The sequence below is a fragment of the Vitis riparia genome, chromosome 15 (assembly GCF_004353265.1).
Source record: "Vitis riparia cultivar Riparia Gloire de Montpellier isolate 1030 chromosome 15, EGFV_Vit.rip_1.0, whole genome shotgun sequence".
Lineage (NCBI taxonomy): Eukaryota > Viridiplantae > Streptophyta > Magnoliopsida > Vitales > Vitaceae > Vitis > Vitis riparia.
The window spans coordinates 2,283,584-2,302,206 of record NC_048445.1 but is presented as its reverse complement, the minus strand read 5'-3'; the positions used below and the strand labels follow the sequence as shown (position 1 = coordinate 2,302,206).

Genomic DNA, 18,623 nt, shown 5'->3' with positions numbered 1-18,623 from the left:
CCTACTTTCAGAGTAAGAAGAGAAACTTCAAGTTCTTTTCATCTACACTAAAATAACTGAGATAAAAAATTCTGCACTGCAATTGATGAATAGAGAAAATATTTGTAATTGAAATGATGACTATATTAAAATCAAACAAGATCATATATGAATCCATGTCAAACACTCTGTTCTGCCAAATGGAAGAAAATATAATAAGGAACAATATTCCAATCAGGAATGAACCAAAAAGGTCAAATATAACAGCATAATGAGACCAAGAAGTCACTTATAAGAAAAACAATCTTAAGTCTGAAGGGCCCAAGACAAGAAAATAAAAAAAGTCATCCATGAAAGGGAAAACCTGTCGGGGTTAAAGAACAGCAACAGCAAAATCTTGGCAAGCCTCAAGAGACCTCATCCATGAATATTAGCAGCTTCCCAAACCAAATTCTTTGGGACAGGGTTGGTAAGGTCACGAGCCTGCAGAGCAGCAGTTCTTAGCGTCCTAATTGTCGATACGTTGGCCTCCCAAAACGATAAACTCCTATAAGGCAAATTATGCTTCTTGCATAGGTCCTTCACCACAGGGGAAATGCTCCTCAAATGGCACCTTGGCAACCGAGGAAACAAATGGTGCTCAAGCTGAAACTGCAGACCACCATGAAACCAGTCCATCCAAGTTGGGCATGAAATATCAATTGTCCCACTAGTCTGCTTCTCAAACCAATCGTTCCCACAAGGCGGCCCAACATACACATTAGCTGAAAAATGGTTCAAAGTGAATTGAATATGTTGAATCGAAGTCACAGCCATGCTCACAATCACAAACATCACCCTCTCACCCCAATTGGGCAAACAAGAAACAAGAAGAGGGTACCATGTCCAAAACACGCAAATCCCCATAATATTCAAAGCTCTATCCGGAATATTCCTCCCAGAAAACAACAACAATAATGTTTGCAGAAACAAATTAATCCTTGCCACACACATAACCGGATAATAGGTCCAGTGCTGGTAACTCACAAAAAACCTAGCAACAGAATCAAATTTCAATATTCTCCCATAAAAGACAGAGTTTATGGAATCGAACAAGCTAGAAGAAACTGCAAACACTGGAATATGCTGAAGATCAGGATCATAATCAAGACTATTACAAGCTATATGATGGGCATTATGAGTCCACTTCCACCACGCAATGCTTATCCCGGTTATGCAATTCCCAATAAGCATTTGAGCAAGCTTATTAAACCCAGGACTGGACATTATCTGATAATGCCCAGAATCATGACCCAGATAAGAACTCTGAATCCATAGAAACCCCAGTAATGCAGCACAACCCAGATGAACCCAGAAACTATCAACACACAAAACACCATAAATACACACCATGAACAAGAATCCAATGATGGAACAGGTGTACAGGATTCCATGGCCTTTCTTCTCAAACAACCCAATTTTTGAAAATTCATTAGCGAGTTTTCTGAAGTCTTTGGACACCTCCGAGACTTTGAAGTCTTTGAGATAATACCCAGTAAAGAATTTGTCAAGATATTGCCAAGCAGTACCTGGATGGTATGCAATGAAGGCGTCTGTAACATCTTGGCCAGCCAAATTCAGGAGAGGGATATCCCCACCCGGATGAACCTTAGACCAATCCGTGACATTGTAAACCTTACCCTGTATAGAGATCCACAGATCCCCTGGCTTGTCATGCTGTTTGAGTTCTTCAGCTGAAATGTACTTCCTTTCACCCGCCATTGAATCTTGAAGAAAATCAAGGACAGGAAAAATCCAAAGCGGGAATAACAGTATCCCGGATTGGAATTAGCAGATAGATCTGAATTCACAATTCTAAAAATAAAAAAACATATATGAAAAAAAAAAAACACGAAAATCCTCAAATCAAACCAAACCAAAGAATGCCCCTTTTCCGGGTTTTCTCAAGAACAACCCATACGCAGGGAATTTTTTGATTTGATTTGATTTTTTTTTTCCCCTTCTCTCCCTTTTTTTTTTTCTCTCTCGTCTGGGATTATGCCAATCCTCTCTCTTCCTGGGTTTACGATAATCTGGTTTTGTTTTTTCTTATTCTGATTGGGAATAAGAGCCCTATATATAAATGACAGAAATGTCTGCGTCGCATCCAGGTCCACGAAGAAAATGGCCAAGTTTACGGAATTTTGAAACCTAAATTCAAATTAGCAATTTTTTTATTTTTTATTTTACCCTTAAAATCCAAATAAAAGTCAAAAATCTTAATTATTAAATCAAAATATTTATATCATAAAATTATTATTAAAATAAAAATAATATATTCCAAATTTCTATAATTTGTAGATGATAAGATATATATTTTTTTTAGAAATTAATTCAAATTAGGCTTAAAATCTGATGATGTGGACAATGAAAGCCAAGAAGATATTTACGGCCAAAATTTAAAGTCATTAATAATAAATTTAAATAAGAGATAAACTTAATTTTCTGTCACGTTATAATGACTGTGTCAGATATTTTTTATGCGCTGAGGCGGTGGCATCCAAGTCAATAAGAATAACGCGTGAGACATCATCAAAGCGGATTGAATTACTGATGTACCCTTCAATTTGGTCCCAATTGACGTCATTGACCGTACAGCCTGTTGGTCGCCCAAGAGAAACGTAAAGATCGGCGGCGGGGACGTGGAGGAGTATGGTGGTACCGTGGACGCGTTCGCAGGGGAGAATGGCCCAGATTGGAATATGGGAGATATTTATGGGGAATGCGCTTTGTCCGGACGCGTGAAGAGGTGACAGTTTGTGGCTCTGGCACTCCAGGAGAAAGAATCCTATGTGGCGAGTGCATGGTTGTAAAGGTGTGGCACCGGGCCATTTAGTTGAAAAAAAATATTTAAAAATATGGATGGTAATCTTTATTTTTTTTATATTAATTAAAATTTATTAAAATCTTGCCATATTTATATGAGAATCTATCAAATAAATAAAAGGAAATAATTATTAAAATCAGAAATTATCATTTTCTATAATTGGATTTTTTAATTAGTGGAATTGCCATAATTAAATTTTAATTAATAACTATTTTCTAACTTTTTCTTAAAACGGTCTTATTCATTTGGCCCATATAATGGCCATTAATTTAGGGTACCCCAATAAATTTAGGGCAACCCACTAAATAAAGCTCGAAATTAGTAGTCCAAACACCTACCATCCAAATTAATTTTGACATTTTCTAATAGAAATGGGTGGTTTTATTTTTTACTTTATAATAGAAAAAATCACAGCTCTTCAAGGGAATATTCACCCTACGTTTTTTGGGAATATGCTAAATTTAAAATCTAAAAGTTTCAATAATTTTGTGGGGTTTGCCTTAAAAGAATCCTTTAATGGGTTAAACAAAAAAGTCAGATCCAAACATGACTTTAATAATAATTTTTTGCCCACCCACCATGCATGGTACATAAAATATTCTCACCTACTTAGATCTAAATTTAATTTATTCAAAATTGTATCATGAAGGTCGGACCAATTATCAAAAAACATACATGTATATACATACATACATATATTTAAGTCAGATTATTTAATAATAGATCTTATTATTCATACATTTATTCAATTATTTAGATTTAAACACGGACTTTCTTAAGCTTTTCTTAAATCAAAATATTTAATCATCGACATTTATTTAAATTTATGATTTTTGTGGGTTTTTAATTGAATAGAAAAAAAAAAAGTAGGGAAAATGTCTTTTTAAAAAAAATGATAAAATGGAGAAACATATGTAAGGATTGTATTAAATTATTAGAGAGGGCAGGGAGACATGAGGGACATTCCGTGGATCTAGAACACATAGGATGCCCATAGGCTCCCATTCGAGGCATTAGACTTTGAAATTAGTGAAATATTAAATTGTTTTTATGTGATTTTTTATTAATAAAGGTCAAAATAAAATTATTTATTTATAATTTATTAAAATTAATCTTAAAATATTTTTGTTCATGCGGTTGAATTTTTTAAATGTATCAAATAATTTTTGCTTCGATTAAAATATTTTGTCCTAATTTGTAAATTAAATTTGTTTTTCAAGATTTTCATATTCTGTCTCGTTTTTATTCTTAAAATGTAATTTTAATTTTAAATTAACTCGTTTCGGGTTTTGGTTTTATTCAAAAATCATTTTTTAAACTTAATAATTAATTCAATTTTTTCGAATATGAATAAAATAATCAACAACTTAACGTGTGACTTCCGATATCCACACCCAACAATCAAATAATCTTAAGAATCCGTAAATGAAACGAAAAATGACTATAAATACTCAACAAAAACGGATAAAAAAATACTCACAAGATAATCTCCTCATAAGCAGAATTGCTTGTCTTCTAGCAAGTTTTTCTTCTCCTTCAGATCTCTAAAGTTTTCATCTTCTAGAAATTTCATCAGAGTCTCCCCTCCAGATACACGAGTGGAAGACCAAAATTCAAATAATTTTTTCAACTTTGTTATAATTTATGTGTATCAATTTTTTCCTAATAAAAATTATAGTTTTTTTGATAAAAGAAAGACAAAGAAAGAAATTCTATAACGCTAGAATGATTAGATTGGGAAAAATATATGGATGAGTGTAATAAATTCCTTTTATGAATGGAAAAAATATTATATTATTATCTGTGGACTTAATTTTCTCAATATTCATGATGGCTTTTAAGGAAACAAAACAAAACAAAACTATGATTCTAAAAATGATTAAATTAGAAAATATATGAATAATGCCTTTAAATTGGCAAAGAAGTATAGTGTTTATGAAGCCAAGACATATTATTTGAGTTAGTCAATAATCAACCCCAAAAATATTTTGATTTTGATTTTGAATTATTTTTTAGATTTAAAAATTATTTGACAATTTTTTTTTTTAACAAAAAATAGTTTTTGAGCATTTGCTAAAAAATAAAATATTTTATGAGAATATATTTTAATCATAAACTAAAATATAAAATATAAATATTTCATATATCATAATTTATTTTTATGGATTTTTAATTTTTTATATTACTTCTTTTGTAAAATAAAAAATTTTGATTAAAAAAATTAAATTTGTAGCTAAAAAAGAATTATTAAAATAATACTAATATATCTAATATTTAATAAATAAAAATTATTTTTATAATATCTCCTTACATATATTACCTTAAGATATCGTGTCTATTTGATATAATATATAAAGATATCATATTTCACTAAAAGGATATTTTAGAATATGTATTTTTTATCAAGATATAATATTTTAGAATATACATATTCTATCTTATCTTATTAAATTTTAAATTTTTAAATAATTTTCATATAATATCAAATATGAAGTGATTGTTTAAAATCACTCAAAGTGATTCTTTGTATTTTTAAAAGTTATTTTCCAAAATTTATCAAACATGGCTTTGAGAAATGTTTTTAAAAACAGTTTCGAAAGAAAATAATAATCAAACAGTTTCAAAAATCATTTTTTCAAACGCTTTTATTTATAGTGCTTTTTAAAACAACCATAAAAAAACCAAGTAAAAATAACTTAAAATAATTAAAAATGTATTTGATAGTGATTCTAAAAAAATATTTCTAATCTTTTTAATACTTGAATATTAAATTTTTTGAAGTGTTAAAAATGTTGGAAGTGTTTTTTAAAATCATTATCAAATGGTTCTAAAATATGTTTTCAAATAACACCACATTTTACATTTTTAAGATTTTTTTTAAAACATTTTTAAAAAATAATTTCCAAACATCACCCCAATTTTTGTAAAATAAATAACAAATAAGACTTGCCCTTCTAACCCTTTTCAAGAAGACTCCCGACCCCTCTACAAGTGCTTTTCACAAGCTTTTCCAGAGACATCTTTGCAATCAAAAGCAGGGTAAAAAGACACTGTATTAAAGCTCTTGGGTGAATAACTTTGTGCAGAATCTGGAGCGTATTTGTGCCCAACAATGTCAGAAAACAATGGCCCTACACTATGGTAATGATGCTTTGTGATTATTCACAAGACTGAGTGGCTTAAAGGTCACTCACACCCACCTTTTCTGTGCCTTAAATCAATGGTTTTTCCTTAACATATACGGCCTCTTGAGCAATGGAAAGTGGACACAACAATTTCTTGGCATCCTTCGATGTTTGATATAATAAATCTGTGTCTTTTAGCGCCCCCCCCCCCCCCCCCCCCCCCCCCCCCCCCCCCCCCCAAGTGTCGGTACGTAATATAGCTGAAAATGACATACACATGGTGGTTTAATACCGCCATTGGAATGCCCTTCTGTTTTTTGTCTCCTCGTGGTGGGGTTTGGTTGAATTCTCAATGATGGAGACATGGTATTTTTTTGTTTATACCTCTCATGTCCCATGGACTTGATCTTCAATCTCAGCCAAGAGTTTTGGGTGACTTCGGTTGGACCTTCTAGATAGGGTGTCAATTGGGCTGGCTCCTGTTGGGTTTGTATCGTGTTGAGATAAAAAGTCATTAATTTTATATCACCTAACATTATAATCTATTGAATTGGTTTGGGTTGGATTATATTAAATTATTTGGAATAGTCGGCTCACCTAATTATCGTCCAAATGCAATTTTGACTTGATTTTTCCAAATAAAATGATATATATAATTAAATGGGTGATTGTGGGTTACAATAATATTACTTCTAAGACTGAATTAGTCACTTAAATAATGGTTTTTAGAAAATGCTTATGTAATGTAGTATCGAATGTCATAAAAAGTTTGACTTATTTTCGTTGAAATGATCAAAACTTGATTAAGAATATGATTTGAGTCAAATCAATCACCTCTCAAAATGGATCGAGGGTCCACATAAGTACAACATGGAAATCAATTAATCTCGATCCAAACCCGCTAATTTTGTGTCATTTTTCAGTGATATTACATTGGTTTCTTCATGTGGTTGTTGCCTTCAAAGTAGTTGTACATTTGAGTAGGTGCCTCAATTGATATGGGACAGAGGGACAGATATCTTAGGGCCCCCCAGAGCAGAGCTTTCTGTCCACTTAGTTACTTTCTCATTAACTTGCACCCACCCTTGCCTGCTATGAAGTTGCACCATCATGCCACCACAAGGGACAGGGTGAAGTGGATGACTGGCCACGTTGGCCTTGCCCAAGTTGATTGAATGGCATTTAATTCGTTACAATCCTCAATATTTAATTCTTTTGCTTCTTATCAGGACTGTGGTAGCTCCTGGCACAGCCTGTTTGATAAGGTCATGAGAATTAGAGGCAGATAGGAGCTGAGCTTTTGAGTAATGGGGATTCAGAATCATCATTTCTTCTAAGCAAATTATGGTTTGGGAAATGGTCTGCTTTCTAAAAACATGGATTCTTGAATAAGGAAGATAGGCAAGAAAGCAACCTCCAGTCCAATTTTCTGTCCTTTACTTGGAACTCCTTACTTCTTGGATTGCCCATGAACTTAAAGAATTTTGTGGATTGAGTTGAAGTAGTTTCACAAGAATGGATGTAAATATTGAAATTTGAGGCAATTCTGTAACTGTAGTGATCCATTACCCACCATGTAGATATTGTTGGTTTTGGACCTTTACGATTTTAAAACATATCTACATATTTAGGAGAAGCTCATATATAGTATTGGGAACTTATTCCTCTATTCAATATGAAATATTACAACTACCTTACAATTCTGTAGGATACTTGAAGGGGCAAACAAACTCACACACTAGGTTCGAGATTATTCTGATACCATATGTAATAACCCGTGTCCCATCATATAAATACTGTTTGCTCTGCCCCTAAAGGATTCCCACGTTTTAAAATGCATCTATATTTAAGAGGAACACATAAATACAAGTGTTGGAAAATTTTCCCTCACCCATGCGGGATATCCCAATAACTATCGAAGATTCCAAATAAATTTGCATTTGAATTCTGACAAGTTATTGAGTTGTTTCCTTGTTTCCAAGTTCCAGGAATAGTAAACAAACATGGTTCGGAAAATTCACTCTTTAGCCCTTAACAAATTGTGTCGTCATGTGTGGTTTTTGGCTTATTTTTTTAGTCTTTGCAGTGTCATTGAAGTCACTTTTGGCAGAAACTGATAGCTAATAGTCATAGAATTTTCGGATAAAAGGGGGTGGGTGGTATTAGTTTGTTTACCAAGTCATAGACAAGAAGAGAAAGAAAGGGAACGTTCATGGAGAATACACAAATCTGCATGTATTTTATACACGATAGCAACACATATTAGGCATACAGATAGATTACTTATAGAAGATAGTCATACAGAGACCCTTCATTAAGAAACTTATTCACATGTAGCGATACGGGACTCTTCTTACTGATTAGTTTTAGACATGGCTTTTGATGGAAGAGCTATATCCAGTTTGGTCATCATAGTACTTGGACCACAGCATAACTCCTCCATACTTGGAAGAACCCTTGATGGCTGGAAGCACAGTTGATTTGAGATCATCTACTGGAATGAAGCCACTTCCTGCTGCCTCAGGAGCTGCAGGCAGGCCTAGGAAGATCTTCGTGGCTGGGATATCAGAATTCCACTGTTTCCATGCATCTTTGAGGTTGTCAATGTTGCCTGAAGAGTACTGGCAAGGGGGGTTGTTGTAGAATTGAACCCAAACATAGTCAAAAAGGCTGGTCATAAGGGCACCTCCCACCCAAGCATCAGGGAATGGACACTGGGGAGCTGCAGTTAAGTACACTTTCTTGCCCTTCTTGCTATATCCAGAAAGGTACTGGGCAAGTTCATCCCAATGTTGGTTTGTCCCTCCTTCAATATCAAAGTCGATTCCATCCAAAACCGCCTCTCCAAGAGGACGAGAAGATGACTTTCCTCCCAGGAAATTGTCCCATAGATAAGCTGCTACTTGCCTAGCATCCTCTGAGGATGCAAGGTAGTAGCTGCCTGCTGCCCCTCCAAGAGAAAGCATCACCTTGATGCCTTTTGCTTGACATGAGTTTATGTCTGAGCTTAAGCCAGTGCAGCCATTACTGTATGGATCACAGTGACCAGCAAGGTTGATCATGGGAGTCTGGCCATTTCCAAATGTTGAAAGAAAAGCTATGTTCACAAAGTCATAGTTCCCTGTCCCACAAGTCTCTGCTAAAGTGCCTTCATTTCCATTCTGACCCCAGTAGATAGCAATTCCTCCAGCATCTGAACCAATAACCAGTAATAGAATTATAAAAGATAGAAAAGTAATTGAAAATGGAGATGGAGATGCCATTGTCTGTACTGAATTCTAGCAGGCTGTGTTGCTTCTTTTCGCCAATAATGCTAGTGAACCATTGCCTTTATAGTCCATTCTACCAGAGTTTCAACTTTGTCCTTTGATTTAGACAGTGACATGGTATTTTTGTATATATTCAATGATTCCAGACATGCTTTCGATGATCTATGAATTAGAATGAGTACATTTTTGTCTTCTCCGCTATATTTTCAGTGTCCTAATGGAGTGGTACAAGTACAACTAAGAAAAGATAAGAAAAAAAGAAGAAGAATCTTGGGAAAAAACACCTTTGCAATTTCTATCACAATCTAGTTTGGAATCACATGTGGAGTGACTTGTTATATCTTGAGATGCCCAACTGAGAGCTAAAAAAGTTTTGGGACTGAGCTGCAATGATTTGGAGCTATATGTTAGAGTGAAAACTCCGAAGGAAGTGATTCAGTCAAGTACTGAGTGAAGGAAGTTGATGCTATTCTGGATCATGTCCTAAAACAACAAAGTTCCTTTTGAGAAAGACGAACCCTCAGGGGAATTCTAACAAGTTTTTTTAACTTCATTTTGAATTGCTGCAGCAGGACAACCTATCATAGTTAAGAAAGTATCCAATCCTATTAGGCCAATTTTCGGTTTTTGAGTATGCAATGTACAGGGTTAGAAAATTCTTATCTCCTTAGCCCTCAGCACCTTCTGCTCTAATGTTTGTTTTCCTGCTCGTTGATTTTGTCTTTGCAGTGTTACTGAAGTCACTTTTCCACAGAAGTTGATGGTTAATATTTATGGAAGTTTCTGTCAAAAGGGGATGCTGTCTACACTTGCTAAATGGTGAAAACTGATATTTAACTAATTGAATCAGACAAAGACAGCTGTTTGGTTGATGAGAATCAGCATGGTCTTTTTCCTGGGAAAACTCCGTTGAAATTTTTATCATAACTTGGCTTGGAATTACTTGTGGAATTTCTTGGAATGCCCAACCAAGAGCTTAAAATACCATGTGAACTGAGTTTAAATGGTTGAATATGTCGTCTTATGATTTTCCAATCAAGTTGGCTTAGTGAAAACTCCTAAGGGATCTGACCAGTCAAGTTTTGAGCTGAGGAAGATGATTCTGATCTCAACCATGTTCCCAAACAACAAAGCTCATTTTAGCCCGATTTCTGCTAGACAGGGCAATCCCTCCTAGTTGAGGTCCAGAATATTGTATCTCAAATAATTATTAGTCGAATATAGTTTTATAAGGTACTATTAGAATCTCAATTAGTCTAGTAGTCAATGGTACTGGGGCAGTTTCCAATTTGAGTATGCAGATTTTTGGTGAGTTTAGGAACATGGTCACAAAGGGAAAATATAAGTAGAAAAATATATCCGCTTATATTTAATACATGACAATGATACAAGCAAAGGGAAATCACATATAGAAGACACACAAGCTCTGTAACTTGTTCACAATAAGCTACTAGAGATTATTTCTTAGCTTTAAACATCACTTTTGATAGAAGAACTGTATCCAGTTTGGTCATCATAGTACTTGGACCACAGCATAACACCTCCATACTTGGCAGAATCCTTAATGGCTGGAAGCACAGTTGATTTGAGATCACCTACCGGAATGAAGCCACTTCCTGCTGCATCAGGAGCTGCAGGCAGGCCTAGGAAGATCTTCGTGGCTGGGATATCTGAAGTCCACTGCTTCCATGCATCTTCAAGGCTGCCAACATTCCCAGACGTGTACTGGCAAGGTGGGTTGTTGTAGAATTGAACCCAAACATAATCGAAAAGGCCAGTCTTAAGGGCACCTCCAACCCAAGCATCAGGGAATGGGCATTGGGGAGCTGCAGTTAAATACACCTTCTTGCCTTTCTTGCTGTATCCAGAAAGGAACGTGGCAAGATCGTCCCAATGTTGGTTCGTTCCTCCTTCAATGTCAAAGTCAATTCCATCCAAAACAGCTGGACCAAGTGGACGAGAAGACGACTGCCCCCCCAAGAAGTTGTTCCAGAGGTAAGTTGCGACTTGCCCAGCATCTTCCTTGGAGGTAAGGTAGTAGCTCCCAGCTCCTCCTCCAATGGAGAGTATCACCTTGATGCCTTTTGCTTGACATGAGTTTATGTCTGAGCTTAAGCCAGTGCAGCCATTACTGTATGGATCACAGTGACCAGCAAGGTTGATCATGGGAGTCTGGCCATTTCCAAATGTTGAAAGAAAAGCTATGTTCACAAAGTCATAGTTCCCTGTCCCACAAGTCTCTGCTAAAGTGCCTTCATTTCCATTCTGACCCCAGTAGATAGCAATTCCACCAGCATCAGAACCTCTTGCTAGGATCAGCATTACCAGAGAGAGCACTGACAATGAGATTATCGATTGCAATGCCATTGTATGCTAGATTTTCAGTCTGCTAGGCCTTGAGTCACTAGAAAAGTTGTGCTGAACTATGTTAGAAGAGCATGGCTTTTATAAGCAAAGGATGTCCATATACTCCGATTCTAATTTCTGTAGTTATGTCCATGAAATCGTGCCTTAACAGCCACTTTGTCTCCTGTTATTATCTCTTAACACTTGAATAAATATTGTTAGCTTCACGCAGACGGTGAGTTAGAAGGTAAGCAGAGTCACACATGAAATTAGCCTCGTCTCTTAGTCCTTGTCTTCTAGCTGCTCCTGATTTGTCCATTTTGCTATTCCTGCAGTTAACTGGTAAGGAGTCTTAAAATATTCCAAGCTTGTTTCCCTTTCCTTGTCTTGTCTTCTCATAGACCATACAGAGGATTAGAGTTCAATTTCTTTGCTAGTTATGCTTAGTGTATGAATTCGTCACCAGGGGTTCATATGTGGTTAGCTTTTCACTAATCACTACTAAAATGTGTCTTCATGATATCTTTGGCCACAGATAAAATGAGTGTAGTTGACATATTGAATGTGGAAAATTGGTTTTCACATGTAAATTAACATGGAAAATTTTCTTTTCTTTCCTCTTTGACATGGGCATTAGGCGATTTATTCTTCTGGGGCATTCACAGCTTGAGCTGAATTAATCATCAAACGCTGAAATCCATATAAGAAGCCATCTTTTACTAACAGAACCATTGGGATTTTCCGGTAAAGGGTCAGAAGACGGTCCATGTTCTGCTCATATTATCTGTGATTAACAACCTCCTTCCGGCTCTTAGATGTTGTTAAGGCATGAATTTAATTCAAAGTTTAAAATGCATCACAATGCTGAAGATGAGTTGAAGTGGTATTTTCTATGTTGAGCTTGCAATGAGACAATTAAAGCTTAGAGATATGTGGGAAAGAAAAATGTTCCAATAGAGGGAAAATAAATGGAAAAGAACAAATCTGCATATATTTTAGAAATAGTAGTAACACAAGTAGAGGAATTAACAGAGAAGATACAGAAAAAGAGATAAATGCTTGGTTCTAAACATGGCTCTTGATAGACGAACTGTATCCAGTTTGATCATCATAGTACTTGGACCACAGCATAACACCTCCATACTTGGCAGAACCCTTTATGGCTGGAAGCACAGTAGATGTGAGATCAGCTACTGGAATGAAGCCACTCCCTGCTGCCTCAGGAGCTGCAGGCAGGCCTAGGAAGATCTTCGTGGCTGAGATATCTGAATTCCACTGCTTCCATGCATCTTCAAGGTTGCCAACATTCCCAGAAGTGTACTGACAAGGCGGGTTGTTGTAGAATTGAACCCAAACAAAATCGAAAAGGCCTGTCTTCAGGGCACCTCCAACCCAAGCATCAGGGAATGGGCATTGGGGAGCTGCAGTTAAGTACACCTTCTTGCCTTTCTTGCTGTATCCAGAAAGGTACCTGGCGAGATCGTCCCAGTGGTCGCTCGTTCCTCCTTCGATATCAAAGTCGATTCCATCCAAAACCGCTGGACCAAGTGGACGAGAAGACGAATGACCCCCCAAGAAGTTGTTCCAGAGGTAAGTCGCGACTTGCCTGGCGTCTTCCTTTGAGGCAAGGCTGTAGCTGACCACCCCTCCTCCAAGAGAAAGCATCACCTTAATACCTCTTGCTTGACATGATTTTATCTCAGTGCTCAAATCAGTACAGCCATTACTGTATGGATCACAGTGACCTGCAAGGTTGATCATGGGAGTCCGACCATTTCCAAATGTTGAAAGAAAAGCTAAGTTCACAAAATCATAGTTCCCTGCGGCACAAGTCTCTGCCAATGTGCCTTCATTTCCATTCTGGCCCCAATAGATGGCGATTCCACCAGCTTCAGAGCCTTGTGCCAGTATCAGAATTACCAAAGAGAGGATTGGCAGTGAGATTCCCAACTGGAATTCCATTCTGTGCTGTATTTTCAGCCTGCAAGGCCTTCACTCACCCTGGTTTTTACAGGGGAATGATGTTTGTATACCGTGAAAATCATATTTCTGGGCTTATGCTAAGGAACTTTCCTTATCAGCCACTCTGTCTCCTGCCTTTTTCTCTTGAAATATCAATGAATAGTGTTGGATTCACGCAGACGGCAGGCTAGAAGGTAAGAAAATTCTTACGAAATTCGCCATGTCTTCTAGTTGTTGTCGTCTGTATGCCCTTAGTTCGTCCATTTTGCTGAATTTCCTACTGAAAAAATTTGTGTTTTTGATTGAAACTCGAACCCATTTGCAGTGGATTTGGATTTTTTTTCGAAGGATTTGTAGTTAATCTAGAAATTATTTTTCTTTCATCGTCTCCTCAGGCACCATGGAGCATGTGAGTCAGTTTCTTTGGTGTAGCAATTTTAACAAGAGCAAAACGGAGAAAAGTTTCTACGTTTTTTGGCAGTCAAAACGCTGCGTTTTAACTTGAGCAAAGCGGAGAGGCGATGGTTGCTTGAAACTTTTCGACGAAACGATGCGTTTTGGACCGTCTTTAGCAAGACTGTTACAAGGGCTGGAGTTTCGGAGTGATCCAGAATCAGCCTTGGTACTAGCGTTTGAAAGCAAGCTTCTTCCTGGAACCGAGGAATCCTCATGCCATTTTCTTTCAGAATAAAAAAAAAAAAAAAATGCTTTCCACTTTTCAGTGAAAATGACTCCCTCTCCACCCTTCTCAATGATCATGTATGGCATATTGAATTCTCAACGCTTAATTCAGTCATCTTGGCTTAAAGAATGTCTCTGGTTGGGACTCTTTTGACAAACAGTGTACACATACACACGCATGGGTTGCCTTTGGCAGGCATCTCCATTTTGAAAAAAGAGGGAACCTCCTCTGGTTTTATGTCAATTCCCCATTTCTGATCACCAGGTGTTTGTCTTCAGAATATTGTGGCAGTTGTCTATTGCTTTTGTTCTTTTGCTTTGAAGCATTCTAATAAGAAGTTTACTGGCACTTTTAAGTGAAAAGAACAAGACCCCCTCTCCAGCCTTGGAACTTAGGCCTGTGAAGATTTGAACCTGCAATCACATTCACTCACCACTGTTGCTGGATGTGAAAGCTTGAATTTTCTCTTTTACTATAAAACTCATTTTCTTGTCTTTTTCAAATCCAACTTTCTTCACTCCAGAAACCACTAGGTGTGTGTATTTCATTTTTGTTTTTGAATATATTCAAGGCACATCATACCATATTCAATATATGCCCATGTACATACATATATGTCTGGTGATGACAGAATTCAGTATTCATCTTCTCAAACTTTGGCTGATTTTTCCCAACACTCCTCTACCAATTCAATTTCTGTACTGTTTTGGTCTTTTGACTGGTCTTTGTTTCCCCTGATTGCACAAACATTCTGCCCCAACTTCAGGTTTTGTGGGAGACCCATGTTAACTCTTTAGTTTTAATCACCTGTCAAATAAGTGTCTCTGTTTCTCTTGTTTGTAGTAAGAGCTACATCCCCTGCAAGAAGACAAGGCTGCAATACTGCAGGCATCAAGCATCACTATTAGAACATAATTAAGTGACAATTTCTAGAGGCCTATGGCTTAGTTTATTAACACTCATTGTTATCAGGACATTTGGATTTTCAAGATTAGACCGTTTCTTTGATGTAGTGAAGGATATTGTAAATCAATATCTTAGATATAGGATATCTTCTTGAAGTTATTATCAACTCTCTGGCTTACTAATTTGTGAAAATGCTTCTAGAAGACAATAAAAAAATCATAAAAATAATATATATTTAACAGCTATTTATTTATTTTTATTCTTTGTTTTTTAAGAATTTCCTTGAATAGATCAAAGGAACTGGTTAACTGCTACAAACTTCAGGTCCAGTCTTTGATAAAGTTCAACTTCTTTTTCTTTTTTCTATTCATTTTCTGTAATTTTCTTCTGAATTGCTTTTCCTATGTTGAAATCTGAAGAAATTTTCAAGAAGAAAGAAACAGAATTTTTCTAAGAATGGAACTTGTTTGATGTGCTTCAACATTGAAGGTGACTAGAATTTTATGTCCTGAGTCAAGTAATGACACATTCAACCAATAATTAGGGGAATTAAGAAGAAGAAAATGAAAACCAATGTCCATTAGGTGTCCTCTTTTTCTGTTACATGTGTCTTCACTTGATTATTGTTGAATAGAGAATCCATGCACTTGTGGTCACCATGATTCTGTGGCTATTCTGAGATATAAATCATGTGAAGCCCTTTCCCTCACATGATTATATATAAGCTTCCAATCTTTTTTATTTCCCTCATACTCCAAACAGTTGCTGATTGACCATGGAAACCTCACCTCTAGCTGTTGAAAGCTTTTCATATAGTTGGCTCATAAATGTAAAATCATCTCTTGATGGTCTTGGGAGTCCCCTCAGAACATCTCTTGACATCTCCGATGAAGCCACATCCAAGGGAAAGAACTACAATGTTTTAAAGTCTCAGAGATTGATGGATGAAGCCCAGAATTTTAACTTTGATGTTCCCACCTCTCAGTCTTCTGTTGCTCTCATTCATGCTGATGAGGTTTTCTCCAACGGATTCATCGTGCCTATGTTCATCGATCCATCAAAGAAAGAGGCGTTGGACACCTCACACTCCCTTTCCTCTGTGCCTGTTTCTTCACTTCCCTCAAGACCTGGTATTCCAGCAGTGGGAATTCATTGTAGTTTCTTCAGAAAATGGCAAAAATCATCAAAGAGTGCCTTGTGTAAATGTTTTGGATTTTTTAGGCCTTTGCGCGGAAAAATAGGTGGCTCAAGAAAAAGTATTAGAGTAGATGATATTGATAGGAGACTGTGGGAAGCTAAGACTTGGAGGGGTTCACCACAACCATCTCTGCAGCAAAGTGCATCTTCCTCCGTAGGTGATTGGTGTCACATGGAGAGCTCAATCCATGAGGCAGTTCTCTACTGCAAAAGATCAATTGGTATCTTGTTGCTCTCTCTATTTTCTTAATCATATATTAATTAGTTATAAATCTTTTATCATGTTTCTGATCTTTTTCCATTATTAATTGCAGAAAAATGAGACTTGCTTTATGCAAAATGGGTGAAAAAGATTGAAGGAAGAAGAGCTTCTAGAAATGCATGGCAAGATATTAAGCACCAGTAATTGTTGTTTGTCCCTTTTCTGCCCTCTTGCTTCACGGCTGTTTATGTAAATTTTTGCCTATGATACTCTTAAGTCTTAACCATGGAAATTCTCATGTTAAACAAACTAAATACTATATATCATTTTTCTTCTTGCTCTTGTAAGGAGAAGAAATTTCAAACCTCTCATTAAGTATAATTTGATTTCAGGGTTTTCAATATTTTTCGGGTTTTTATCATATCCCCTGGAAGGAATTCACATTCCATGTTCCTGTGGAATTGCCGACCTAGGGAATAAAAGATGAATTTTGTCCACAACAATGAAAGAGGAAGAAGCAAAGTTTTTATGTGTGCAGTGGAACTCAAACTTGAAGGGCCCTCAAATGGTCTCATTTCCTCTTTTTGCGCTCTTCTTCCTTAATGTGTCCTTGTTGATGAAATCTGTCCCTGTCTCCACCGCTATTATTCCCTCTAGTCTTGACGTGTTTTACGCTCCTGGGATGGACTTTGTGCATAGAGTTATTTGGGCATGCATCACTTCAACATTTTGATATATATATAGCCTTGTATGATGAAATATTAAGATTATAATGTCATGATTTGTTTATCAAATTATATCATATGCACACTGTTCTTATTGTGAATCCTGCATTAAACAATAGAGTAAAGCTGAGATCCAAATAGAGGTTTGTGTTTGTTGTTGTGTGTGAAAGAGGATGGAGAGAGGTGACCATGGGGGGACATGGACGAAATATGCTAGGAGAAGAGCCACAGCTGATTCCATCACCTTCTGTCTCTATTCATTTCCCTTTTTGTTTTCTTTCTTCAAACTTCACCTCTCATGAAACACCCTCCACCTACGACTCTCATCACCACTCATTTGTTCTCTCTTGTTGCTAGAGGCTTTGGATTAGGTTGAGGAGACCAAGCCCTTTCTCCACCTCTCTTGTCCCCGCTACGCGTCCTGATTCAGTCATTGTCCCAAGTCGCGACCAAAATAACATCAAGGCTCAAGGTAGAGAGAGCTCTCAATCCCAATATAGGAATACACATTCCCGTTTCTGCATTCTGATTAAGGCTTGTGGGACTTGACTTTTTAGACTTGATTACTCATCTTTAGGCCTAATGGTCGAAAAAGATTGAGCTTAACCACCAGGCTGCCGGGACCCAGAAGGTCTCCCTTCACGTTGCGTGTCGGAAATGTCGGTCATAGGTCATTGTTGCCTCCATTGAAAGGGTTGACCATAGCTGCCACCTTCTCTTTGTGTTCACAATAGCATGTTGGAACTTTTTTCTTTGTCTGAAGTCTTAATAGATTTTCAATACAAAAAATAAAAACATTTTAACTTCTATCTCAAATATGAAGTATCGAACTGACATTTTGTATCGATTTCTATTCATATTTGAGACAAATTCAGACTTCAGATCATTGCATTAGATAAAAGCTGCACCAGATGTTGCTAGGGTTTGAGGATGGGCACCTTGTGATGGATCATTCAAGGGGACTAACTGCATAAAATGGCCAATAAGATTCCTCTAAGGACCCGATATGAGGGGGGACCAACAAGGCAAAAATGGGGTTTCCCATGGTCTCTTTACAACAACTGAATAGGGCAAATGAGATAGTGCAGGAGTCCTTGTTGCCCACAAGGCTGAAAAATACCCAAATGGAGGGGCACTTGAGGGTATGTTCATCAAAGCACCTATTGCTTGATTTTGGATGAGATTTTTGGATATGAAATTTTGTTACAAGTGAAGAGACAATGCAAAATGTGTGTTGAGTGTTGGTGCTTAGATTAGGAAGTATAGATTTGTGGGGGTGTTGAATTTGCCCAACTTGGAAAAAGAGAAGAATTATGAAGGCATTAAGCCTTGCTTTCTTTCTATTTTGTTATGGGCATAGGACC

At 36.7% G+C, this 18,623-nt stretch overlaps 5 protein-coding genes across 5 annotated transcripts; 1 reads left to right on the top strand and 4 right to left on the bottom strand.

Annotated features, from left to right (window-relative positions):
* Positions 1–101: 101 nt before the first annotated feature.
* On the bottom strand, positions 102–2,065 carry LOC117932496 (delta(8)-fatty-acid desaturase). The gene has a single exon (XM_034853763.1). It carries the CDS (start codon positions 1,738–1,740, stop codon positions 397–399), a length of 1,344 nt encoding a protein of 447 aa, XP_034709654.1. The 5' UTR covers positions 1,741–2,065; the 3' UTR covers positions 102–396.
* A 6,118-nt stretch (positions 2,066–8,183) lies between these two features.
* On the bottom strand, positions 8,184–9,299 carry LOC117932434 (acidic endochitinase-like). Its single transcript, XM_034853682.1, has one exon. The coding sequence runs from the start codon at positions 9,231–9,233 to the stop codon at positions 8,337–8,339; it is 897 nt and encodes a 298-aa protein (XP_034709573.1). The 5' UTR covers positions 9,234–9,299; the 3' UTR covers positions 8,184–8,336.
* Positions 9,300–10,577: 1,278 nt separating this feature from the next.
* LOC117932655 (hevamine-A-like) lies at positions 10,578–11,606 on the bottom strand. The gene has a single exon (XM_034853934.1). The coding sequence runs from the start codon at positions 11,604–11,606 to the stop codon at positions 10,710–10,712; it is 897 nt and encodes a 298-aa protein (XP_034709825.1). The 3' UTR covers positions 10,578–10,709.
* A 944-nt stretch (positions 11,607–12,550) lies between these two features.
* LOC117932731 (hevamine-A-like) lies at positions 12,551–13,653 on the bottom strand. Its single transcript, XM_034854025.1, has one exon. It carries the CDS (start codon positions 13,545–13,547, stop codon positions 12,651–12,653), a length of 897 nt encoding a protein of 298 aa, XP_034709916.1. The 5' UTR covers positions 13,548–13,653; the 3' UTR covers positions 12,551–12,650.
* Positions 13,654–15,616: 1,963 nt separating this feature from the next.
* On the top strand, positions 15,617–16,931 carry LOC117932575 (probable membrane-associated kinase regulator 6). The gene is made up of 2 exons (XM_034853853.1): positions 15,617–16,553; positions 16,647–16,931. Exons 1-2 carry the CDS (start codon positions 15,911–15,913, stop codon positions 16,652–16,654), a joined length of 651 nt encoding a protein of 216 aa, XP_034709744.1. The 5' UTR covers positions 15,617–15,910; the 3' UTR covers positions 16,655–16,931.
* Positions 16,932–18,623: the final 1,692 nt, after the last annotated feature.